The 26,464-nt window shown below is 42.1% G+C and overlaps 1 protein-coding gene across 2 annotated transcripts in view; it reads right to left on the minus strand.

Annotated features, from left to right (window-relative positions):
• Nucleotides 1-26,464, minus strand: part of LOC119649636 (hemicentin-1) — a 577,621-nt gene that overhangs the window by 33,471 nt on the left and 517,686 nt on the right. Inside the window, exon 7 of one of the 2 annotated variants that reach the window (XM_038051886.1) lies at nucleotides 24,207-24,566. In XM_038051886.1, coding sequence (XP_037907814.1) covers nucleotides 24,207-24,566 — 360 coding nt within the window. Of the gene's footprint in view, nucleotides 1-24,206; nucleotides 24,567-26,464 lie in introns of those variants that run through there. The other variant, XM_038051895.1, reaches the window with a different exon arrangement.

A 26,464-nucleotide genomic window follows, 5' to 3' on the forward strand; every position in this document is an offset into this window, starting at 1 on the left:
CTTTCCACAGGCTGGGAAAATGACACTCTTCGATGGTGTTACTGATAATAATGCAGAGAAAGGAAAATGAACTTAGAGGTTTTAAACAGGAAGAGGATGGGAAGACCATCGGGGACGGGTTCGATATTGGCATCAAAGGTGTAAATGAGGCAATCTGCCAAAGAGGTAGTAAGAAGGAAAGTGGCACAACATTTGAAGGAAGCTGTACTCAGAGGGGAGAGAGGAGAAGAAGAAGGAGAGGAGTTATGCACATAGGAGAAGTAACTGCAAAGTAAATCACAAAATAGCCGAGGAGAGGAAACAATGGAGCCAGAGAATGTGTGGAAGGGAACTGGGAGATATTGGATGTGAGACCAGAAAGGCTACAAGTCAATTCCATTTCAACACTGTCCAGATAATCCATCCTAGACTTAACTACCAGCGACTTAACTGAAGATCGCAGAGCACCTAAATGGTCAAAGTCTGCATGGCTTCCGCTAGAGAAAAACTTTTTTCTCGCAGTTTGTTCGAAAGGAAGTTTTTTATGGATTTCAGTGGTAAACCACAATGGGTAGAAGTTCAGGGATTTGAGGGAGGAAGGAACGCAACTAGGAAGGAGGTCAGACAGAATGGAATAAAAGGAGAGGAGGGCTTGGCCGCAGGTTAATGATGAGAGAATAGGAGCTCAGTTGATTAACGCCAGAGCTAAGTTCAAACCCTTAAAATTGCCCTTACGGAAGCCGAGCTTAGAAGGCTTCCAGATAGTATGGGAATTGAGGTAGTTGTACCTCGAACTGGCAGTTGTCTTGCTATCCGTTGCCGAAGGAGCTCTGGAGTCAATGCGAAATGACCAAAAGGCCAATCAAACAGCGATATGTTCACACCCTGAAAATCTTCTGAATCCTACCAGGATCAAAAGAGATAGGATTTTAGATTTCTAAGTTGGGTAAGTAGAAGAGATAATTTCAGTACTAATGCCACCAACCAAGGAACTAATGGCACCAGATAAGTTAGAAGAAAACAGATCTGCCGTATCTGAAGCATATTAGGCTTGAAATACTTCAAAAAAGGACCGACAGAATTCCACATAAAACTGACCCCACTTCTACTTGACATTCAACATGGCTTCCTTGCATTTCCTACATATTAAACCTTCTTCAAATTACCAAAAAAAAATAAATAAGCGAGAAATCCAATCTGGGATATTTTCAGTATGAAAAGTTTCACTTCTTATGTCAAACAATATTTGTAGTATGCGGTATGAATGACATGTCTCGGAGGGTTGAAATATCCTGTCCTGTCATTAGTCTTTTCAAAAGGAATGATGGTCCTCATAGAGGATGGGAGCTAAGTGACCTACAAAGCCCGATGATATCAATAAAAATAAGCAAGCACACGCATATATTGGACTTCGCTCCTGAATCTAATTACTTGACCGAAGGGAGACTGGATACATCCTAGTTAGTTAGCGTTGAAGTTAATTTGTTATGCGTGCTTTGTGTTTCAGGTAATATTAACACTGACACATTTAACTGCCATTCGATACTGATATAATAAGTTTTGATCCGATAACATTGCAATTGATGCGGAGAAGAGAATTAACCAGATAATCTGGCAAAAATAGGGGACAACTGCACATGGACGTTCAACAATAATAAGCGGCTTACCCAGCAGATCATTTCAATACCATTGATGAGTAATATTCTACTAATTGGAGCCAAAGAAACTTCGTGCAATTTATTCTTTCAGAGTCAATGAAGCATGAATAAACCAAAAAAAGCATAATATTCACATAGTCCATTTGCATCGAAAGAGATTTCCCACAATGAAAAGGACATCTATGCATGTAGAGCTGATAATGAGCCACACAAATAGTCGGCCAATTAACCAAAAAGCATATATGAGTCGAAATAAAATGTACACGCAGAAATTCCTCATGAAGACTACTATGAAAGAAATCCGAATTAAAGCCAGTTGCCTGAAAAGAGCTTCAGCAATATCAGGGTTTCAGTAACAATAAACAGGAATACGGAAGGATCGTCGTTGACTTGAAAACAGCATGGAATTCAGAACAACTTTGGAAAGTTTACTATAAGGTGTGCAGTACTTAACTGGATAACCCTCAATAATTATTCCTTCAAAAAGGGATCAAAATTTTCGCGAAAAACTCTAGTTTTAGTTACAGTCTGGGCAGCAATTTTGACCCCTTGCATTCTGCTATATTTCCTTATAACGAATTAGAAATTTTGGGTTGCACAAAATGAGCATCCGTTGACCAGTGTCAACCACGGTAGTGGAGTTATTCTATGAACGAAAAAAGTGGCGAATTTTGACCATTTAAACCTAGCAACATCTAAATATAACTCGAGCGCAGTATATGTCGACACAACTTATGTAATTCCTCGCTAGCTAATTCAGACGGGTGGGTAGGACCTATGATCCTTGGTTTGCTCATAGGCTATTGACAAAAATCAAGTGCCTCAGGAGAGAAGCATCGAAATTTGCATCACACTGGCAAGGCATGGAACAAAAATGTAAAAGAACGCACCCGGAGACGAACTTCTATATATCCGTAAGACACCAAGGAGAGGGGGTAGAATCATGTTATTTGCTCCCAGCTGTCATCGAAACAGGATGTTTCAGGACAGGATGGATTTTACAATGACGAACCCGGCAACGAAAACCAAACAATGACTTGCGCATTTCCTCATGGAACGTGCACTCCCAGTACAAAAAGAGTGCTGCTCAGCAGCTAGCCGATACCCTGTCCTGCAGTCCTGGAGAAGAGCCGCCACATCATATATTATAGCGGCCATCCAGTGAACTATGTGCTGGGCATACCTAAGAGGTTTCACTCCAGACAACTGATCCGATCGGTTAGATTTTCTCTGTGCGGCAAGCGATGGAACAACTGGCTATCAGTTGCACCATTTCTACATCGACATCAAGGTCGCCTCTGGCAGCATAGCCAGGGTAAAACTGTAAACGGCCATGAGAGAATTCGGTATCCCGACGAAATTAATAAGACTGACTAGGCTGACCCTGACCAATGTGCGAGGCCAGATAAAAGCAACAGGATCATTCTCAATACCATTCAACATTTCCAACGGTCTAAGACAGGGGGATATCCCATCATGCGTCCTACCTCTTTCTAACCTGCCCTTGGAGGAGGTGATCCGCGATGCAGATGTCAATGCAAGAGGCACCATCCTCTTCAAGCCCATTCAAATACTGGCCTACGCTGACGATATTGACACCCGAGATGTACAGTATACAGACCGAGCAGGCGGCGCGAGATGTCGGGCTGCACATTAATGAAGGCAAGACGAAGTACTTGGTAGCAACGTCAGCACCGAAAACCAACCAACCAGCAACATCAAACCGCACTGGTCAAACGGGAGGAATAAAGATAGGAGACTACAACTTTGAGACCGTTGATAAATTCTCCTATCTAGGGTCGAAAATCACAACCGATAACAGCTACGATGATGAAATCCATGCACGGTTGTTGTCAGCCAATAGAGCCTATTTCAGCTCACAAAAACTGTTCCACTCAAAACGTCTCACCGTAGGGTCATAGTTCTTACTGTACAAGACTATGATCGTATCAGTCCTTATGCATTCCTCCGAGATCTGGGTTCTTAGCAAGAAAAATTGCGAACTCTTGGTCGTGCTCGAAAGAAGACTCCTCCGAAGAATTTTTGGCCGGCTATACGAGGATGGACGATTCCATAGTCTCCATAGCGACGAAATCTGTGAGCGATACCACTACCGCCTGGTTGTGGATAAAATCCAGCTCAACAGGTTACGATAGGTGGGAGAGACCGGAAGCAGGATTGTTAACAAAATCACTTGGTGACGATACATTTCTGGAGATATTTAAGATGAAATCGCAAATGTAGTAAGAGATATATTGAGCATGTGATCCGTCCATGTCAAGGAGCTCATACTCTCAAAAGCGAACCTTTGGTGGAACGCAGAAATAGCGAAATACCTTAATGAATACCTGTAGGGCAGAAGGCGGAATCAACGTCGAAGACACAGAGCAGAGTGTGAACAGCTTGCGTAAAACGTTGCGACGAACTATCCGGAAAAGTAAAAAATATGACTCCAAGCGACAGTATATAGGAATGTATATACAAGTAGGTAACGTTGTCAACAAAAGTGAGAAATAGTTACGATATTGTTCACTCAAAATTAGAAAACTACCAATAAGTACCTAAAACATCATTCCCACAACCGAGGACAAAGCTCTGGATGTAGCGAAAAGTGTCCGAAATAACGTAGCTCTCGATATTGATGGAATTTCTCACAAGGCACTGAAAGTGCCAATTAAATCGGCACCAAGTATGTTTATCCAGGTGTTCACAGCCTTCCCGAAAGAAGGTTCTTTCCAAGTACCATAGAGTTGAAATGGCAAGTTTGTGCTAGTAGTGAAGGCGAGTAGGCCGATAGGTGAAGCAACACTCTGTAAATCTATGTATCTGTCTTCTGAATAAAATAGGCAAAGTTTTTGAGCTTATAATATCCGAGGACTGCTTGAGAAATAATGATAATGGTCGCAGGTAAGATAATAATACTGCATAGGACCGTGTTCAGCAGTCTTTTAGCCATCTATATCTGCAGTTTCGGTACGATCGGTTCACAAATTGGACGCATTTGATTGAAAATGTGTTTAATACTCGCCCCCGGGAGTTCAAATCGATGGTAAGTGGAGTCAAGGTTGTAACGTAAAACGCGAAACGTGACAGTCGCGGTAGACCATTACAAATCTGTTTCGACCACTATGTTGCCTCATTTTAAAAAAACGACCGATAGTGAAAATGTGAGACGCCACGTCGTTCATACTGTGCCCGAGTTTTAGGATAGACACGTCATCAAACCTGGTGATGTTTGGTTGTTCCCCGAAGAAAAATTACCCCTAGGCAAGCGAAAATTCAACACCTATTTCTTCTGATATCAAGAACGCGTTTAATTTTGCGATCATCGAAGCGATAATCGTGACATATGTGTGCGTCAAACTATATATTGAAAATAATATTCAACTACCTCGATAGCGAAACCTGTTCTACAATTCGGACGAAGAGTCGAAGACCTGCAATATAAGAGTAGGTGTTCCATAGCGGTCTGCCCTCGTTTCTCCCCTATAGAACTTCATGTATGAAGACGTCGTAGGAGCTCTAGTGCCAACACAAGCACTTGTCATCGGGTTCGCACATGACGTTAGGGCGGTATTAATACACCGTCACCTGGACGAAGAGGAACTCTATGCGACCCAAACTATCTGAACGATTAAAACTTCGCGCAGAAACTCGCCGAACATAGAACTAAAATGACAGTTGAAATGACGAAGCAGCAGAAATAGAAAACCGTCACCGAAATACTTGGGATAGTAATTAACCTTAAATAAATTATGTAAATTTCAATCACCGAGGCCTCAATTAGCACTCAATCGGAGCATGAGCATGAGCACCACATCCGGCGCAGCTCTGAATACATTACTCAATTTGCAACCCTTGCATTTGTTTTTCAGAGCACTGCAATGAGAGCGACTCATAGACTAATTCGATTAGATCTATGGGAAAACAATGCACGTGGGGGACACAAAGCATTGGAAGAGTCATTGGGAGAACTGAATCTAGTTTTCGCAATGCCTTCCGACTCCCGCACCCCCATACATCTGTTTGATAGAAGATATGATGTTATCTTGAAACGAAGAGAAGACTGGGACGAACCAGAATGTGTGTCAGGATATACTGACGTCTTCTACACCGATGGCTCAAAGACAGAGAGGTTCTGGAGCAGGAGTCTACCTTTCGAATAAAAACGAGAAGTGAGCTTTTCCTTTGGGACAATACACAACGGTCTTTCAGGCTGAAGTGTATGCGATCTTAAAGGCTGCAAACTGGATGATTGACGAGCGGTTGAAGGGCAGGCGCATCGCAATCCGTAGCGACAGTCAAGCTACATTGAGGGCGTTGAGTAGTACTTTGACCACTTCAAAAATCGTTCAGGAATGTAGAAACCGATTGAATTCTGTTTCTAGATTCAATACGGTGAATTTACTCTGGATACCTGGCCATTGTGGTGGAGAGGGAAATGAAATCTCGGATGCCTTAGCAAAAGAGGCTTCAACTTTCCCCCATGCCCAGATTGGAACCAGTAATTGGTTTGTCGGTAGCATTGGCTAATGCTGCTATCAAAAACTGGGAACAAGCTTCCCATAATGACAGGTGGCGAAGCCTTAATTCTGTAAGATAGACCAAACTCTTCCTGTCAGAAGCAAACAAATATACTGCAAAGTTTATCCTGTCGAAAAGCAGGAAGACGTGCAGAAATATTGTAAGCATTCTAACTGGCCATAATTCATTAGCTGGGCATATGTTCAGAATAGGAGGCGGAAACCACGGAACATTTTCTATGTGAGTGCCCCGCTTGCGGACGCATCAGATATCAGATTAATGGTACTAATGCGTTACAACTGCAGCGGATAGCATCACATCCACTCACGGAAATCCTGCGATACATAAACGAATCTGGGATATTCCGTTCCGTTCCGAGTACAATGGACCACTAAAGTCTGAGTGCTCAGAGGTTCTGCCTCCCCCACCTAAAACACACACACACACACACACCACAGTCGGAGACGTAGCATTCTGGAAGCGTACTTTTTCTCCTTCTGGCCTGGGTTGTTGAAGCTGAGATTGAGGTTAGTGCTGGAAGTTGCAGATACCCCAAAGCGGAGGAAGAGACTCTTTCGAGCTATATGGGAACTTGCTTTTCTCCAGCCGCCTGTCGGTACCTAAAGGTGGCAGAAGTATTAGATAGGCCTCCTATCGATACCGGTATGAGAATCAAGCGTGCACCAAGTATAGACAAGCATTTCTACTTTATGGGAAAGGAGCCGATTTACGTCTCCCATTCCTCAATTTGTTGTCAAATTACGCTTTGATTTCATTATCATCACACTTAGTACTTTGCAAGGAACAAGCATACGGCAGCTAACGAACCAAAATTTGAGCCCAGAAAACGAAATTTAGAATGGTAGTCTTTGCCGAAGTGTACGGTTTTGGTAGTTTCAATCATAGATATATTTCCGGAAAATCCGCCATGACTTATTTGTCTGCCCATAAACTTGAATAAAAAACTAATAATGATTCGAATTGTATCTAGTTTTGCCTCATAATCTATTTTCAACGACTGTATCTATACAAAATGAAAAGGGGTACATGTTTCAGGACCCATCTAACATTTGTAATTTTAGATTGGTAATTTGTATTTTCATCCCTCTGATCAAGTCCGGATATGAATGTAAATACTTTGACCCTAAACTGTAACGTTGAGAGGATGCAAATTTCAATTTCATTGGAAACTAAATAAATAGAAGAAATAATACAGACAAGCTGCTTATCAAATTTCATATCCAACCTACTGAATTGCTTTTGAATCAAATATTTATTACCATTTGTTAATCATTTCTAATTTCTATACTATCCCCATGCATCCTAATTTATGCCCCTCATAAATTACTTCAACCATTACCTCTCCAATCGAAATGCAATTACACGCTATAATATCAATTTCTCCTGAATCCACTTGCCATTGGTATTGGTGGGCAAAACATAAATTACGTCCCGAAAATATGGTTACAAACGTAACATAGACTGGATACCATGTTTCAGATCGATTATTCATAATATTTCGGGAAAGTTTGTCATCCGATTATATATAATAATTTAGTAAAATATTTGGGTCCTGCTAAGTCGTCGGCTGACCCAGGCAATAGCTGGCCTGTTGTGGACCATGAACCCAAAACTGTTGCCAGCAGCCATCATCGCACGTATCGTCCTTTATCTCTATGTCCTTGCAACTGTCGAGTGCATTAATTTGCGCAAATTCAATTGTTGTTATCAGAGTGCATTCGGAAATTTCATATGTTTTGAACCGCATTGTGGTGTTCGACAGTAAGCTTTAATGTGCACGGCTTAAACCCTAATGAGTCGTTAAATTCGAAATGCTATGGCGAAAAGGCTTTTGGGGATGATTCAAGCGATTTGCCCCCGTTGATTGCATAAAATTCAAATTCTATTAAAAAGTTTCCATCGTCCAATATGGGGGCAATAGAGCCAAAATACACATTTGTCATGCGATAAAATCGGTTTCGATGCATTTATTCCCATTTGTTTGGAAAATATTGGGATGAATCCGAAACAGAGCAAATGCAGAGTGTTGAGGAAAAAATGTTGGGGTGGTTGTGAAAAGTATCCTTTTTTGGTTGCAACGTGGAATTTAAAACCTAACACGTATGGTAGCCCATAGGTATCCGCCAATAATTTGCAATTAATTAAGTATACAAAAAAAAATCTGGAACGAAACAATCTTATATCCTAAAATAATGAGTCCCAGTTTCCAACTTGAATCCTAGAATTGGCGAATATTCCCAACACAAACTGTCACCAGAGAACACCCTCAATAACATTTCGTCATTATGTTTTTATAATCAATTAAAACAAATTCGGAAAATTGATTTCCCTTGATAAAATACCAATGGGAATCAACAAGGATATTTTTCCTATTAGAGTGTAATTGCAATGCAAAATAAATGATGTGAACCTTTGCGGGGGTGGCCAATTTTTACCACATTAACTAACACATTCTCACAATTATTTGAAAACAGGTGGTGGAATTCACTATGGTTTTTCATTGATGGGGCTTGTTAAGTATTTAGGGATGTGTCTAGTAAAGCTTTGATTAACACCCGTAACTGTTTGAACATGTTTCATTGGTTAACCTGAAGAGTTGGTTTGGTCATTCGATCTATGCATATCGGCATCGGTTTCCGCAATGTCTGTAGTAGATATTTTTCCGAATGAAATTACATTCCGCTGATTACGGTGGTTTTTCGTTTACTAGTAAATGTGTACACACGATAACATTGGAACTGATTATTTGAATCAAGGATTTTAAATGAATGGTAGAATTGGACGTCATACACAGGGTACCCACGGTAAAATGTGGTTTTCTTTCAGTCTACTATTCTTTTCGCCGCAAATTAGTCGTTTTCTGACCAACTCCATTGTATAGCAATTGACAGGCTAACAATACTCCCTTTGATCGAATTTCAGCTCTAAGGGAATGGTTTCGAATTCTCGAAAAGTCCTTCGGGAATTGAATTAATTTAAATTATAGATAATATCAGAAAGGTTATTCCTTAAAATTGTTTAACTATTTTCTTACACATTTAGTAATAAGAGGATTCAATAGGTTGACATTCATACAAGGTAAAGCTCCTGACCGCCTTTAACCCAAGCAAAGGCCAGTGACAATCTTTGTCCGTGTCTGGACCAAGTCGATCTCCCTGGATAACCATCAGACAATCGTTGCATGGTCAACAAACGTGACCAGGGTCCTAAACCTTGCTGAACTCTACAGGAGATACAAATTGAAGCCACCCGTATGCGATGGTGCGATGGTCGAGGGAATAGAGTGTTAGCCTCTTTATCTTGTTGGCTCGGATTCGAATCTCGGTCGTCATGGATGTGCTATGTTCGTCTTTGTAATTATACTACAACTAAAAATAGATCAACTGGATGCACTATACTCTACAAAGGGGGAATAAGAAACAAACAAACATATGCAATAGGGCAAAAGTATGGATTATATACCTGAGGTGGCAGACCAGTTATAAGGGAAAATCAACCCTCTCAGGAGATCGGTCCTATGGGTTCTGCGAATGTTTTTTTCATAGCATTGAGTCGATCCTTTTAGCAAAATTTCGAGATTTGCAAGATCATCACCATCGATTAAAAACTGAACCCAAAGTGCAAACAAGCCGGAAAACCGGAAGCTAGGCGCTTCAGGTATGAAGGGTTTTGTTTGTTTCTTCTGTGAGTATACTTGAGTGCAGAACTCTCCCATTTGTACGTAGCCTGTTATGTGGGTGCATTTAGCATGTCAGACTACCCAATTTAGTGTGATATTGATATTTAGTACTTTGGGTTGCAGTAAATCACGGTAAAGGCAACTTTGAGCTACTGTAACTTTGTTAGTAATAGTACGCTTCATGATTTTTTTTTTTCAGATTTTTCGGTTGGGTAGTTTCTGAGAATGAGTCCGTTAACGAAATCGTCAATTTCGGTCTCTGCCACTCCCCACCTTTCGCACAAATGTCAAAAGCAAGGCCGGCATCGAAAAGTACTAATCAGGACCTTTCATTTGATACCCAACATGACTATATTCGGTGAAAAAAAATTACACCTCCCTTTTACATGTATGAGGACACCCCCTTAATCTCAACATAGAAAGATGTAACTCAATCTGGGCGTTCACAGTTTCCACCCTTTCACCAAATTTCGTGTCAATTGGTATAACCGTTTCTGAGAAAAGTGTGTGTGACAGACAGACATTGAACCGGTTTTAATAAGATTTTGTTTCGCAAACAAAACCAAAACTAAAGCTACAAAATCAATTAGCAATGGAATAAGAACACCTCGGAAAAATGAAAATGGAGGATTGCGCAAAAAACTCAATGGGCTCGCAAATTAAGGAGATTCAGCGGAAAAAGGAGATCCTTAAAAGAACATCTCAGGCTAGTTCATTGCCAGCAAAGTGCGGCAGCGTTAGTGTAAATGGACCAATAGAATACCGCAGGGATGAAGAAGAACTGCTTAGAATAACTGACTGGATCCCGCAAGAAAGAAGAGAATCTAGAAAAAGAAAGGCAGGCTCGTCCCCGGAAATTATTAGATCAGCATTATATCAGCAAAGTTGGCTAGTACGTTAAAGTTAAGAGCTTACTATCGGTAGTCATGATAGAGGAGTACTCAACAATTGCTCTAAACAATAATGTGTGGAAAGTGCACACTGTAGACGCAGGTCCCTCTCGAAAAGGCTGAACATAGAGAATGGAAGTGTCCGGATAGCTGTCGTACGGAAGGTTGCGGTTCAAATCTCACTGGTGACAGTGGAATTTGTATCGTGATTTGGCGGCGGATACCAGTCGACTCAGCTGTGAATGAGTACCAGAGTCAAATCAGGGTAATAATCTCGGGCGAGCGCAATGCTGACCACATTGCCTCCTACAGTATACTGTAGTGTACCGTTACGGTCTTGAATGAAGTGCTCTAACACACCTCAAGGCCTAGATCCAATATGGATTGTTGCGCCAACGATTATTACATAGAGAAAATGGTGCACGTACGAAGAGAAAAACAATAGGCCTCTCAAGGTTATGGCTAAGAAGACTCCACCCAACGAATCAAAAAGACGCTATTTTAGTAGACCTAAAGGAAAAAGGACTAAGATCTCAGATGCCGTGAATATATTGAAAAAGGGAAATAAATCAAATGAAAATGAAAAACAGTAATCAATAAGCGAGGAATCCAGCTGTGGGAAATGTGCTGGTGACCATAAATCATAGGAATGTCCAAACAACAAATTTTCACGGGAAAATGGGAAAATTATGCAGGCAAACACCCGGCCGATTACAGAGACTGTGAAGTAGCGGAATAATTACAGAAGTTGAGACGCAAAAAACTCCCCCGCGGTGGATAGCAGCTTCTGAAACAAAAACAATCTGATCCACGAGCAAACAATCCTACACCTGATGTTAGATCCGCAGGTAGTTTAGCAAGGTACGCTAACAAAAAATAATGACGACCTTCTTCTTTTCCTTTAACCTTATCTCGTTCAGAAGCGTAGTCGACTCGTCTTGATAGATTGCGCTACTTTGCTCTGCCAAAGACCTCATCTGACCGATGAATCACAATTCATCGTTGTTTTGGTTGTTTCCCATCGACTTTGATGTTTAGACCAACCCGAGCGATGAGTAGTGAGATGGCGCTTTCTTGATAAACATCGATAAAGACACAAAGCAGTATGTATACAGCCGCCACAATTCGAAATTTATTTTTCGGATTGTGGAGAGCAATTTAACCCAGCGGAGGAGTTCTTCAGGCACACAAATTAAAAAATTACCACTTTTCCTTAATTACCACCAAACTTTAGAAATTACATTTTATCTTCTTTAATTAGTTCGTTTATTTTAGCAAGGACAGCAGGTACCAATAGCCCCACCGGAGAGCCCAATTAGCGCTGTGGTACGCAGCCTTGATGCCAAAAACTCCTGCTGTGGTAGAAACTAGGGGAGGGGGGCAAAGTTGAGCCTTATCTGAACCCTTGCAACTAGTGATCTCTTTGAGGTCTTCAAAAATGGTTTACATATGGTCCGTGGCCTGACTCTAGCTAGAGCTTGGCAATCGCAAAGGAAGGGCCTGAGGATTTCTCCCTCCTCTCCGTAACTTCAACCATACAAATTAGATATGCCGAATCTTACCACCGTGACAGTCTCCCAGCGAAACGCAGCCTGTGCCCAATGAGGGGCTGTCAAAAGCAAAGCAAAGGAGCGTTAATTCGCTTCTATGTTCATATGACCAGAAACCCAGAGGATGGTGGCTTTCAGCGTGCCCTCCAGACTGTTCAGCGCGTCCCTGCACTGTCTCAGCAGCCGGGAAGATGTCATCACTGAGCATAAAGCTTTAAAAATCCCTTGTCTCTTGGAATGGCTACGTTATACTTCAGGCTCGGATAATGCCCTAGTCAGCGACAGACTTCCAGTATCGCTAGTATTTCCGTTCGGAATGCCCTGGTTAATCCGTACGACTTGCTACGCTGTGAATATCGGAGAAAACTCCCGTACCGACTCCACAGGCCATTTTCGATCCGTCGGTAAAGAAAAATATGTCATAACCTTGCAACATGGCGGCGGTCTGCTACTCTGCCTTAATTAGAAAAACCACAACAAAGTAAAGTTCGACTCGTGAGTTCCCGAAGTACTACAGGATGTCACAACGGCCGTAAAGCTTCACCGTCTAACAACCGCACCTACGATATCTAAAAGCACTGCACGCTACAACGCATTTAATATGGAGTACAGTGAGAAGAGGTGTAGAAATACATTGAGATCATCTGCCGGGTAGTACTTCTGAGCCTCGATAGCACTTGCACACACGGTTCTTTGAATCCTATTAAGCTTCATTCCGTTGTACTTTTTGGTCAGCGCATGCAATCATACGATAGAACCGTAAGTTAGGATGGGGTGAACCTCGGCTGTATCCATCCTGATAATCGTCCTCGGCCGCAGACCCCTGCAAAAGTGCTTTGGCAGGCGTAAAAGACTATACATGCCTTCTTAACCTTCAGTTCTATCTTCAATCTCCAACTTAGGATCCAGGATGATATCCAGATACTTTACATTGAAGGAAACAACCAACTCTTTTCTATTTAGAAGCGGAAGTGGAATTCAGGTACCCTTGTCTTGGTGGCGAATAGCATCACCTGCGCTTTGATGCGATTTATCCTGAATCAGCATCCTGCGGGTCACAGGCCCACCTTCCCCAGCACTCCCCTCTGAGTTCACTCATAGCCGAGGACAATATCCCTGATACCAATATTATCAAATCCTCCGGTAAACGACACCACAATGCCACCCTATCTTTGCGTAGAAATTCGTCCATTACTATTAAGCAAGACTCCGAAGAGATGGCGGTAGTCTAGGGTGTGCCTATGTTCACAGCTCTGGTAAAGTGGTTACCACCCAGATGAAACTGAATTTTCTTAGTTCTTAGCATGGATAGTACACCCCAATCCTATTCTGGTTGTGGCTTCATTGATGGCTTTGATACTTACGTTGCTGAATGCTCCCTTTATATTCAGGGACGAAAGCTAGAGTATGTATAATGCTTGCACTGAAGTGACCGCCCAATCGTGATAATTATATCGTTGAGAGCAGCTTTTGTGCATTTGGCTTTGGATATAAAAACCAAGATTGTGGTACTTATCCCAAAGAGATGCACCTCCGGTAGATCTCGCCAAATCATGAAACAACTCTTTTGAAATTTTGCGCGAAGAAGCTGATTATAGCCCAGTCGATTTTATCCTCGGTAATTATTGATTTAATAGTCTCACACGACTGGGGGTATGCAACCCTGCAAGCAAGATTCTGACTTACAGTCCCCCTCACTGACGCGGAAGTGAATCTGAACTAGCAGCTCCAGGGCTTTTCCAGAAGATGCCGACTAAGAGCGTTTCGACTTTTTAAAAAAGGGTTCATGTGTTTTCTGTGACGAAGGCGAACAGGTTCGCTTGAGAAATTTTAGTCCATATAAGAAGAACCACAGAACCAAAGGCCGAGGTCGGGAAAATTGTCTGCGGTGAAGCTCATGATACTGTTAACGATATTGAATTGATTGTGTGAATCGCTAATATTGGCATCATCGCTGCTATCACGAAAACTTTTTTTGAAAAATAGATAGATTAGGAAAAATACAATTCTTCAACATAAATTCGGCGCCGACAATCTAATACTTTCACATCCCACAGATTTCGGTCGACTTAAGTGGAACCCCGCAGAATAAAATGTACGCGCATACCAAGGAAATTCGCATTTTTCCTACTAAATTATCAAACTTAATGCCCTTTGCCAATAAAATGACCGTATTTCAATTGAAACCCTAAGCAAATGAATTAGAAAAAGTCCTTCGGCGTAGGATTATCGAAGCAGATAATATGGAAATGAGCGCGCCAATGGTAAACAACGTTATTATCTAACTAGATGTTGCAGAATTTGGATAGGGATGAAATGCGATGTCTTAATCCGTGTTTCTGAGGGTTGAATCTTAATGGTTCGGAGGCGTTAAGTGATGAAAATTTCATATCGGCACAAAAACGACAATAAGATTCACTGATAGAAAGCGTTGTCGATATACTCGAAAACGATGGAGTTTTGTTACTTATAATAGTAAATTAGATAATTTTCTATCCAGAGTTTAACTTTCGCTTCTAATAACGCTTCCCTTACAAGAAGTGGCCGTAAATCAACTATTCAACATGTGATGTGCGACCAGAATTTTGGATTCCAGCCACAAAATGAAGTATTTTAATTGCCTCCTATTGGCGCTAAGTCAAAGAATCTCTTGTTAAGCCTATGACTAGCATAGAGTAGTAAAAAGAAGGAAGATGCCTCAGGTAGGTTAGCAGCGTTCCTACCTTCGTTGCTAACTTACCAGGAGTATTGTCAATACCTATGCTAATGAAAGGTATTATGCCATTAGAAAATGAACACGATTCTTTTCGAGAGGCTCATCTGTTACGAGTGTATATCTAAAGTCTCATGACATTTCGTTCATTCGTTTGCAAACTACAGTCATTTAAGTGTCACAACTTTCAATTTCATAGAGAGAGTTGGAAAAAGAGGACCCTTTTTGATGTTTTGTGATGTTAGACGAAACGTGACAAACAGACAGACATTGAATCGATTCCAATAAGATTTTGTTTCAGACCAAACCTTAAAAGTGGCGAAGGAAAAGTTGACCCATCAAGATAACACACGTTCTCGGAAGCAATGACCAAATGGGACCTAAATTTCCCAAGCTTCAAAGTTGACAGCGAATCACAAACGAGTTGATACCTTGACATTAAAGAAGACTTGCAAACTTGAAACTTGAATGGAACGAAGAGCCAACACCAAGATATGCCCGCATTAATGACGAAGGTTCCAACAATCACATTGCAATGGAGGCAGATCCGTTGTCTGCAAGGTGTACAGGTGCGCGGATAATTTCGAACACCTTTCACCAAAAACCAAGAGCGTGAAACAGTGTTAAATCTAATATAAAATATATATGTCCATAACGGAGGACTTCATAGATGTCCAATTTCCATTAGAAGCCGGTAGAATTACTCGCGAAGTAGTCATTACGTGGAACTACTTCCCAGGAGAGACACTAGGATCCCACCAAAGTAGGCCAATAAACTGCGAAGGAAGGCGCTACACGCTCTTCTCAGCTGCTATGTACCAAACGCAAAGGTGAACATGCTGTGAAATCTATCTTTTACGCCTAGGTTGAAAACCAACAGTGTAGGAAGCACAGCATGATTCGCGACTAACACCAGGCAATGACACCATTACCTAAATGGAATTGGAAACAATGGTGAAACATTTCAATAAAGTCATCACAGATGCAGGATGTACCCTAATGGTACAAAAATCCATCCAGATTGAGGACAAACGTCAGAAGTTTTTTAAGACAAACCGGTCAAGAGATTAGGTTGTTGCACCTGAAATGGCCGATTTGTCAATCAAGTGAAGCTAGTTGCGATTTTGTTGTATAAAACCAGCACCAGTTGGCACTGTTTGTGTCGGATAATGAAGTATAAAGACTCCTACATTTAATCAAGGAGTCATTTCATTTTTGACCATCATTGTGATAACAGTGAATAAAAAGGAAAAAAGGATGGAAAAGGGCCAAGAACGTATACTTTTCCTGTATGAGTTCAAACTCGGTCATAAAGCAGCGGAGGCGACCAGGAACATTAACAGCGCATTTGGAGCTGATAAGGTAAGCGAACGAACCACATGGCGGTGGTTCGAAAAATTCCGGTCAGGCGACGTAGACCTTCAAAGTGAGCCACGTGGACATCCAGGACCATCGATTGACAATGACGAGCTGCGTTTGATAGCCGAATCCGACACACGTCAGCCTCTGGGAGACATTACAGAGAAACTGAGCGTACACTATTCAACCGTTTCCTGGCATTTGCAATAACTTGGAAAGGTGAAGAAGCTCGACAAATGGGTTCCGCATGCTTTTATGGAGCGCTTCGAATGGAAATTTGCAGTTCTTTACTCTCCCGCATCAGAAGCGATCCCTTTTTGCACAGACTGGTGACATGTGCAGAAAAGTGGATATTATACGACAATCGTCGCCGATCGGCACATTGGCTAGATGCTGGAGCCACCGAAGCGTATGTCGAAACCGAGCCTCCATCCGAAGAAGGTATAGGTGACTGTTTGGTGGTCTACAGTTGGAGTTATCCACTATTCTTTTTTGGCACCTGGAGAAACGATAAATGCACAGAAATACTGTGCCCAACTGCAACAATACTGCACAAAAAATTGAGTATTCAACAGCCGAGATTAGATAACAGAGATGGTGTGATACTCCTTCACGACAATGCACGACCTCATGTATCCAGAACAACGGTTCAAAAGTTGAACAAATTACGGTATGAGACTCTGCCTCATCCACCATATTCACCACACTTTTCGCCAACCGACTGCCACTTTTTTAAGCGTTTAAATCATTTCTTAGCGGAAAAAACAGTTTAGGAATGAAGAGGCCATCAAAATTGCCTTCGGCGAATTTATCAACACTCGAAAATTGGACTTCTACGAAACTGGTATACACGCTCTTGTATCTCGCTGGGAGAAGTGTTTTGAATCAATTGGCACCTATTTTGATTAATTAAATAAATCTTTGTAAGCTTTATGGTCCAAATTTTAGTACCAAATCGGCCATTTGATGTGCAGCAAGCCAATACTTATAAAATGATATTGAGGAACAATAAACGCAAAAGATGCCTTCCATATTCCCGCAATGACAAACAGGCGTATGTTGGCAGAAACTTTTAGGAGCTTAGGTTTTGACAGACGTACATGATCAATATTCGCCAGTTTACCATATTAAATATAGCTCCGCTTTTTGTTCGACACAAACCAATCTGGGATGACCGTTCGACCACATGTTTAGGTTTCTTACCACGAGCGACGACGACGGATTGTACAACACGTAAAGGCCTTTTGTGATGCGATATAGTCTGTAAGACCATTCTTTATAATAATAATAATCGTTGGCGCAACAATCCAATTAGATCAGGGCCTTGAAGTTTGTTAGAGCATTTTTATAATATAGTACCCTATAAGACGCAACATTGCGCTCGCCTGACATTATTACCCCGATTTTGACTCAGGTACTCATTCACAGTTGAGTCCACTGGTATCCGACGTCAAATCACGATACAAATCCCACTGCCATCAGTGAGATTTGAACAGCGATCTTCCGCACGACAGCCTTGTGCTTTAACCACTCACCTATCCGGACCACAAAGACCATTCTTATTTCCTATAGCTTTAGCTCCTCCCTCCCTCAGGGCCACAAACTCCCTTTTATCATCGTCGACTTTTCACTCAGCATCTCGCACTTTTTCATACTGGAGTTCCAGTACATTGCACATTATATGTACTCCTAACTGCAAAGAGAGGGGGTTTGCTCTCGCGCCTACAGACCCCCTTTTTACCATGATGATAGGAAATGATCCCCTATTGAGATGCCATAACTTTTTAAAGGGGGGGACTGCCATAGTTCAACGGGGTTGCCGAGAAAGGACCTGTTTCTCCCCCCCCCCCCCCCCCCCCCCCCCCCGGCCATACGCTCCGGATTTCCTCCAGGAGTGGGGCTCATAATTAAACCCCTAAACAGCTCCACTTTGACGTGTCAGAACTTTTAAAGGACGACGACGGCCCGCATTCTTTGACAGCGTTAGAGATGGGAGGAGTTCCTCTTCCTCCCCATCCCATCCTTTCCCAGCGATAGGGTTGAAAATTCAAACTTTATCATAATGACATAAAAAAACAATTTTAGATGCCGACCGCCAAGACTTTTCACCGGATTTGAAAAGAATCCCCCCATCCCTCCTCCCCTTCCATGTCCATGAAATCTGAACTCTCTCTGGGGTTGACAATTGAACTTTTACGTAACTTCAAACTGAACTTTGGCAAACTAAGTAAACCGAACGATGGGAAAAATTAGAAGATAATTAATAGAGATAAATACAGGGGACCAAACCAAATGTAAGCGGACCAAATTTATATTTCATGAATTTAAGAGCATTATCGGGATTATTGCATTCGGGAGGCATTCAGCCATAAATTCATTCCCGATTTCCATATGAATATCCATGGATGAAATGTAAGTAATCGAGGCTGATGGACATTAATATCACGAAACGGAAATCTGTGTGCTCTCTTTTGTTGGTAATGAGAGAAAATATTTGATAGAGGATACCACGTTTGATACAACGATGTTATAGGAGTCGAATTAACCCGTTAAGGGTTTGACTTGGAATTCACTCTATCACCAACTAATTAGAAATTTGCATCGAGTAATGAAGTATTCACCTCAAAATGAAATACATTCTCAGGGCCCCTTTCGTAAGCTGATGAAGCCATTTAGAGTACTCCCAAACATATGGTTTGGTTACATAACCATCAAAGACTCTCTCACGGAAAACTAATCTACGGCACTTACTCAACCTCCACTTTTCCAAGCCTCGTGTCGCAACTCAACCCCCCCGTGCATGATGGGAAAGTTCATGTCACCATCAGTTCGCATGACGTATATTTAAAGTAAAACTCCTGTAATTGTAGCACTGCGAAGTATACTGAGGCACTTGCTTCAGTTCCTAGTCACAATAATATTCAATGATTTAGATTCAAACGTTAACAACCCCCAGAAATTTCAAATTACATTCATATAGTTCCATAATATAAAGCCGTGCCGCAATCGGAACAGAAATGCATGCATATCCTGGTGAATTTTCTAAAAACACCTCACTGTGCAGATTTTCAACCTCACCCACCCATTGCTTTTAATTTAATTTATAATTAAATGAATTTCTATGGTTTCACGTCAGAGACACGACAAAATACATTTATAATGTCACTACACGGAAGCAAAATAATATTTATACGTATGGGCCACAAGGGTGAAATGAAAGTGGATACAGTAGCGCGCGTGTGTTGGTTATGAAATCTGAATTTGTTTTCAGGAAATTTCCATATGTGGAAATGGATACCACGCGGACTAGGCGAATAGGACAGGTTGCAAAGAGTAATGGAGCCGGATGGCCAGATTGTGGTTCTACCCGTATGTATACGTATTCATAGCTACGAATGATGTTTAACTAGAATGGTTAGCGCTGAGACAACATACAGGAAATTAGATTTAAAATACCCCCAAGCCGTCACATGTCGCTTACCGTTCTCCCCCTTTCTATAACGAATCTGAAATGTGTTCGAGTAAGAACCTCGTCAACCGATGGATCACGAGCTGCTTTGATCCTGGGAAAGACTTCGTCATTGAAGTTATGAAGGATTCAAGTTTTCACCCCCACTACCCGCACATACTGTAGAGTAGATCTCGAAAAATGTATCCCTCCTGGATACAAAGATATAGAATAAAATCTCTACATCGTCTAAAAATCTTTTTTAAATTAAAATCTTTCGGTGTAAGCAATTGGATTAATTAGATAACAAAGTTTATTTCAAACTAAGCAAGAAAAAGGTTGAGATACACAGTTTTAAGCAAATACATCCCAGCGTCATGTAGTCTAATGAATATATTTGTAGAATAGTCAGGACAGAAAATTATATTAACTTCTCCTACAAAAGGAAGGAGGAAATAGTAGAAAGCAAAGATACACTCAAACTCAGCCCGTACGTTTCCTACAAGACAATAACTTCATACGCCTTCGGGACTCCCAGGATCGACTTATATAAGATAACTAGACACTTAGACCTTTCAGATTCAACATGACTTTTCGCAGGAAGCCTACTCCTCCCCCACCCATTCGACGGACTTCTAAATGTGCGTGAGGATAAAATTACGATTATGACGATTAGATATAGATAAGACCTGGATTATCCATACGCATAACTGGCCAGAGGCGTTGGCTACATGAACATCCCATTTTGGTCACGTGGAAGGAAAGCCCTAAAGATTATTAAATGAGGTAATCAATGGTTTGGACAAGGATCAAATTTAACCCATTAAGGGATAGCAACATGCTCAAATATACTCGATATTACGGACTTTAGGATGGACGTATGTGGACATGTGCTTGTTACTGGGGGGGTCTTAGTGGTTGACTAAATTAATTCTGGGCGAATCTCACTCCAATTGTAATCGGTAAGTCATGAGAAATGGAGAGAAAATGGTATAGATGACCCAATAATGTTGTAATTTAAATTGCAGCTTGCACTGGACATTGTGGTTTAATATTTCAGTTCTTCGTATTGATAGTGATGTCCTCCGGGTGTGATGCTATCTGAGGTGGTAACAGGACTTCCAAGTACTCTCCAATTTCTTGTGGATGCAATTAGTTTCTCCAATTACTAGAATAGGTCGACAGTTTTCAAAAATGTTTCATCATCATCAGCAACGGCGCAACAACCGGTATCCGGTCTAGGCCTGCCTTAATAAGGAACTCCAGGCGTCCCGGTTTCGCGCCGAGGTCCACCAATTCAATATCCCTAAAAGCTGTCTGGCGCCCTGGCCTACGCCATCGCTCCATCTTAGGCAGGATCTGCCTCGTCTTCTTTTTCTACCATACCCAACCCAAATCCCCGAGGAATACATGAGGACAGCCAAGATCATTGTCTTGTACAGTAAGAGCTTTGGTGGTCAAAAGGTTGTATAGGTCCCAGGGCGAAACGTGGATTGGTACCCACGATGGAGCATAAATCCTGGGAAATGCCTGCTGAATCAACACCAACAGCTCTACTACCAAACTCTATCTCCACCTCCACGTGGTGACCCCTGGGAGCTCTTTCTTAACGAAAAGCTGCAGACGGAGAAGGATGAAGGCGAGTCTCCCGCGCCTAAAAACGGAACAAATTGTACCAACTGATCCTCCAGGTTGGGGGTTGGGTAGGGCGGACAACCCTACATGGAAAGCAACGTGTTACAAAGCCAGAACAGGAGCCTCAAAAATGTTAAATGTGGCGGGGAGGTTTTCCCCTCTCGTGGCGAGTTCGAATAAGCCACGGAGCTGTTTGAAGGTCTGCAGATACCCTGTTGAACAAGTTGCTCAAACTCTTTCCGTACTTTTAGATAACATCAATTCATCATCCAATTCCGTTCATCCGCGACTTTGCGCATCAATTCGCACATTGCCCCATCTTTTCCACCTTGGATTTAGCAAAGGCATATCACCAAATCCATGTAGCTTCAGAAGACATTTCAAAGACGGCAAATGCACACCCTTTAGACCCTTCCGAGTTCACCCGGATGACTTTCGGGTTGTGCAATGCGGCGCAAAGCTTTCAAAGGTTCATTCACTCGGTCCTGCGGAACCTCGACTTCTGTTTCGTGTACTTTGATGATGTTTTGGTCGCTTCTTCCACTGAATCTGAGCACCTAGCCCATCTCGAGTGCATTTTTCAACGTCTCCTTCAGGCCGGTTTAATACTTAACGTTGAGAAATGCAAATTCCTTCAATCACAGGTGAGATTCCTCGACGACTCCCGTTCCCCGAAAGGAATACGGCCCGACCCAGACAAGGTGCAAGCAATTACAAGCTTCCCGGGTCCGAAAACAGTGGAGGAGTTGAAGAAGTTCTTGGGCATGCTAAACATCTATCGTCGTTTCCTACCCAAGGCCGCCCAACACCAGTCCATTTTGAACGCGTACTTGTCTCGCCCGAAAACAAAAGACACACGAGAGATTGTGTGGTCTGAAGAGGCTGTCCGCACGTTTGATAAATCTCGTCAACAACTGGCTGAACCTATACTCTTGGCATTTTCTCTTCAAGATGCACCCCTAGCCATTTTTGCTGATGCCTCCGACATCGCAGTAGACACTGCTCTTCACCAAAAGGTGAATTAGGTCTGGCAGCCGTTGGGCTTCTTCTCTAAGCAGTTGAACCCCGCTCAACGGAACTACAGCCCCTACGATCGAGAACTGCTCGCCGCATATTTGAGCATTAAATACTTCCGCTTCTCCCTAGAAGGAAACAGAAGCCCGACAAAGCGTCCCCTAGTCAGCTTCCACACCTGAGCTATATAAGCCAGTTTACGTCAGACATTCAGTACGTGTCCGGTAAGGACAACATAGTTGCTGACGCTTTGTCACGTGTCTCCGAGGTAAACATCCCCGCCTCACCCGACTCCTCGGCTATCGCCAAAGCGCAGGAGGATGACGCAGCACTTCAGAGCCTCAAATCCAACCCCAAATACAAATTTCGGGAGTTGCCCATTTTTGGCTCGAACTCTCCCTCTGCTGCGAAGACTCGGAAAAGACACCCCGGCCATACATTCCGACCACCTTTCGCAGGGAAGTGTTCCTCGCAGTTCACGACGTAGCTCATCCAGGCATCAGGACAACAAATCGCCTAGTCATCGAAAAATGCTTCTGCCCTTAATAAATAAAGATGTCAACTCCTGGGCCAGAGAGTGCATCGCATGCCAGAAGCATAAGTCCACCAGGCATGTAAGAAAAGAAGTGGGCTCATTCCCTCGCACTACCAAACGGTTCCACACTATATACCTCGACATCGTAGGTCCTTTGCGAGACTCGCACGGTTTCAAGTATTGCCTTACAATCATGGACAGGTTTACGCGTGGCCTGAGACAATACCTCTGAAGGACATTACGGCGCAATCTTGTGCCGAAGCCCTTTGTTGAGAGTGGATACCTCGCTTTGGCGACCCTGCAGTGGCCATCACTGACCAGGGAATGAAATTTGAGTCCACCCTTTTCTCGGAGTTAGGCAAACTCCTGGGTTTCAAACGCCAGCGAACTACGGCATACCACCCGCAATCCAATGGGATGCTAGAATGTTGGCACCGAACGCTGGAAGTCGCGATTATGGCACTCGACGATCCGTCCTGGACTCAAGTCTTACCTCTCGTCCTACTCGGCCTATGAACAACCCGTCGAGAAGAGTTTGCTGCCAGCCCCGCGGAGCTGGTATACGGGGAGAATCCAACGCTTCCAAGTGATCCGGTCTACGACAAAAGATCGGGTCTCACAGATTCGGGATTGTTGCGCCTGCTGAGGGACAATCTTCGACGCATCAAAGCTACACCTCCCACCCGACACTCGTGCGCACCTGCCTGCGCGCCCAAGGAGCTGGACACGTGCACGCACGTCCTGGTCAGGATGCCGTCCGGAAGCCGCTGCAACCTCCATATGAAGGCGCGTACCGTGTTCTCGAGCGGGGAGAGCACTTCTTCCAGCTCGAGATCGGAGGACACAAAAAGGCGGTCTCCTTATCTAGGCTGAAGCCCGTGTGCGCCCAAAAGAACGTCGCGTTCATTACGTGGAATGATGGGAAACGCAGTTGCAAGTTCAGTCGCTGACACTCCTAGGTTTCATCTGGGAGCGGAGTGATGTGGCGCAGCAATTTCATTCCAAGATACAAACCCAAAAGTGAAAAAAATAAATAAAGTTTCTTTTTGGCAAAAAGGGGACTTCTGAATTAGTTGGGTGGGTGGGTGCAACGATTTCTAGGCGAATATCGCGTGAGTCAACAGAAATACTCAAAAGACGTTTCCTAATTTTTCTCCTATTCTAAGGACACTAAAATATATTGAAATAAAATCCAACTTACCTAGGTGTTGATCAATTCGCTTCTTTGGTTTTTGTACTGATGCATACGGATCACTGCAATAATCTTGTCTGGATGGATTCTGACTGTTACGCATATTATGATATTCATCCCCATGTTGGCTAGGTGTTGTTGTCAGGTGCGGATAGGATGCGTAGTCATCGACAGCCCCATAACCGCCATGCGTCAAAGGATCATAACCATATGATGGTTGTCGTTCAACAAAATTGTGTGATGGAACTAAATTTGTTTGGTTACCAGCCGCTGCTGACATCTTAACTTGCCACAATGAATCTTGTGAATTTACACTACCGCCATTATTTGAATTCGAATAACTATTTTCAATATAACCCATATTAACCCCTGGAACGAAAAAAATAGATGGAATTGAGGAGTTAATGATAAAATATTCGTTATTACTTCAGTAGGCTGAAAAGGGGTGATAGATGCTTTAGAGTGATTTTTACAGTGTAAGGGCAAAAATAACTTCCTTTTTAATTACATGCAATCCAAAAAACACAAGAACATAAAACAGTAAACCAAGCGTCGATAGGAACTTCCTGATTCGTTTAAGTACCTGAAGGGTGCAATTATTTAGTGATCCTTTCATGCTCAAAAACAATAATTCTCAGTGATCTTTTTTTTTCGAATATATTTTTATGTGAAAATGTGCATATAAAAGTTGTAGCTTTAAATTTATTGCTCAACAGCAGAAAAGCATTTTAATCTAAAGCAAGGCTTTTTCTAAAAGAGTCCAAGATTTTGATGCGACCACATAAAAGGCATCTCCACAACTTGTTAGAAAATTAAGACAGACGTATAATGATGTGCGGCTTGAGTGGAGTTTTTGCGACGTAGCAGGAGGATTGGCTTGACAAATTTCCTTAATTTGAGCGACACCTCTATTTTTCTAACATTTTATTTTGTTTGTCTAGGAGCACATTCTTACGATTTTAAATTATTACCATATAATCCATTAAAGTATAATATAATTCTTTAAGTATTTATTTTTAACTTCGCCTACATCCCATCAGTCATATAACAAAGAGAATCTGGCAATGTTAATTTTTCTTTTGTGTGAGGATTGGGAATTTTCTTTATTTTGACGATAAGTTGCTCCAATCCAGACAGTTGGACTCGACTACTTATTGGTGATTGTCAAGCGCAAGCGGTTCTACAGAGTCAGAGGATTTTGTAAGTTATTCAAGAAAAATTTTGAAAAATATTTAAGAATTCACCGTCAGTCATGGTCTGTGTTTTTTTAGCAGCTGAAGGCTTGTTCACTTGGCGCTCAGATAGATATGGATAATCTTAGCGAACGCCTTACGACTTAGTGCATTGTCCCTGACATCATATTTACAGAAACTTAATCCTATATACGGCTCAAGCGGAGTCAGAAATTGATCATTTAAGTGCGAACTAAGCGGATATTCGAAGGTATGATGACATGGTATTACCCAGGCTACCTCAGACATTTACTGTGAGTAGGCAGACAAAAAAAAATTTCACAGCCAGCGATTGTAAATGCGGAGTTTTATAAAAACGAAACTGAAGGAAATTCCGCTTTCTTAGAAAATTTACATCTTTCGTTGAATTTTAATTTCGCCCCACCTTCTGCCCAAATATTTCCTTCAGATAAGATAAATACACGTGTGTCGGCAAATTATCAAAGAAGAAGGGGAAGCACTTTTGGAGCTTATTTTTCGGTTTGGTATTCAATTGTTTCAGAAATTCTGTTTTTAGCTCATCAATGATGGGAGGACGTCATCATTTCACGGTCATCTCTGATAAATGCAGCGGCTGAGGTAAAACAGCGGATTGTTTTTTTAGCAGAAAAAGACGGATAAGCAAGAATATAGGGAGATATAATCCCATCTATGGTATTCTATTGAATTGCTTTTTGAAAATGGCTCGTAACTCGTAGAGATCACCGCCCACTTCTTACAAAAATTTTCTGACGCCTCAATGTGGGGTCGCTGGGTAGGCAATGTAGGAGAAAGAAGACTCCTTTTCTATCTACAAAAGTTGGAACCTGGGAGTTACTTTGGGGCCAAAACGGTAAGGTTTAACTTTGAATTCCACACCGGAAGGAATATAAAAGTATGAAGGAAGGAGCAAGAGATTCTTTTTCTCTGACCTTGTTAGAAAATCTAAAAAGTTATGAGCCCTCATAGGAGGCAGAAGGGTCAGTAATATTCCTAGACGTGTGATCCAGGTGAACTCCGCACGATATCAGAATTTTTAAGGTCACATGTGGAGAG

This window comes from Hermetia illucens, chromosome 1 (assembly GCF_905115235.1).
Source record: "Hermetia illucens chromosome 1, iHerIll2.2.curated.20191125, whole genome shotgun sequence".
NCBI lineage: Eukaryota > Metazoa > Arthropoda > Insecta > Diptera > Stratiomyidae > Hermetia > Hermetia illucens.